Consider the following 1,419-nt stretch of genomic DNA (forward strand, 5'->3'; position numbering starts at 1 on the left):
ATCCTGGTTGGTGCCTGTACTCCTGAGACAGGTGCCTGAGGCGGACCCCGAGGTGATCTGCTCCCTGCAGGACCAGCGCCCATGGCTGCGGCCCGAGCTGCGTCCGAGGCGCCGCCCCTTCGGTGGGACCCGGACCACCCGGGACCGCCAGGGACCACCCGGGACCGCCAGGGACCACCCGGGACCGAGGCCCCGCCGCAGCGTCTTGGTCCCTCCACGCTCTCCAGTCTCCGTCTCCTTCAACGGTCCTGGAAGAAGGGGAACATATGGTGGAAAAGGCCTTGAATTTGCGCCACCCGTCTGCCCACGGAGTCCTTCCCCTTGGCGGGCGCCGCCGCCGCTCTGGCCGTTGTCTCCACGACCGGCGCGCCCACTGCGCTGGGGGTGCGTCTCGGCGTACACGCGGCGCCGCCGCCGCTGCTGTTGTTGTTGGCGTTGTTACGCTCGCTGCGGCCCGCCGTCTCCCAGTCCTCGGCCCCCAACAGCTCCCGCAGGCTCCAGGGCGCGTCGGGCCGCAGGTAGTAACAGGCCCGGTGGCCGCTGTGGTCGCGGCGCGTGGGGTCTGCCCCCAAGGCGCCCACCAGGACCTTGACGACCATATCGTGGCCCTGCAGGGCCGCCAGGTGGAGGGGCGTGAGGCCGCCGCTACCCGGGGCGCTCACGTCGAGCCGCAGCCCCCTGCGCTGGGCGAAGTCGTGCACCAGGATGAGTTCCTCGTGGCGCCCGTGCTTGGCCAGCCAGTGCAGCACCGTGTAGCCCGTGATCGGGTCGCCCCGCAGGAGCAGCCCCGGCTCGACCTCCAGCAGCTCCTGCAGCGCCTCAAAGCGGCCCTCAGCGGCCGCCAGTATCCACGCGTGCTCCCGGGGCTCCAGGCATAGCCCGCTACCGCTCTGTGCGTTCGGCCCGCCCGGGGACTGCTCCTCGGGGCGCTCCTCCGACAGCCACCCGGCGGGAGCCGCCCCCTGCAGCCCCAGCAGCTCCCGCAGCGCTTCCCGCCGGCGCCCCGAGGGCATCAACGAGCCTTGGAAGCGGGACTCCCGGGAGGCGGTGGCGTTGCCCCGGTACCTGCCCAGGTTGACGGTGTCCACTCTCGAGGGGCGGGGCTGCGGGGCGCTCCGCAGGCTGAGCTCGGTCGGTGCGAAGGAGGCCTTGGGTGCCGGCTTCGCGGCCCCTCGGGGCTCGGCCATGGTCCTGCCGCCGCGGCGGTTCCAGTGTCTAGCGTTTGCTGCCCTTCCCGGGCCCCACCAAGAGAGGAACTGGCGCTGGCGTTGGGGAAGGAAGCGGCTTGAGCAATTGGGCTCGGAGGGAGGGAGCGAAGGAGGGGAGAAGAGGGAGGGAGAGCGCGAGCGAGCCGAGGGAGGGCCCCCGGCACGGGCGGTGGGGGGGCCTGGAGGGGTGGGAGCTCCGGCCATGCCCCCG

At 72.7% G+C, this 1,419-nt stretch overlaps 1 protein-coding gene across 1 annotated transcript; it reads right to left on the reverse strand.

Moving 5' to 3' along the window:
- Window positions 1-239: 239 nt before the first annotated feature.
- SOWAHD (sosondowah ankyrin repeat domain family member D) lies at window positions 240-1,187 on the reverse strand (the record flags this gene model as incomplete). The annotated part of the gene is made up of 1 exon (XM_081222600.1): window positions 240-1,187. One exon carries the CDS (start codon window positions 1,185-1,187, stop codon window positions 240-242), a length of 948 nt encoding a protein of 315 aa, XP_081078726.1.
- Between the last annotated feature and the right edge of the window lie 232 nt (window positions 1,188-1,419).

This window comes from Mesoplodon bidens (genome assembly GCF_964165515.1).
Source record: "Mesoplodon bidens genome assembly, chromosome: X".
Lineage (NCBI taxonomy): Eukaryota > Metazoa > Chordata > Mammalia > Artiodactyla > Ziphiidae > Mesoplodon > Mesoplodon bidens.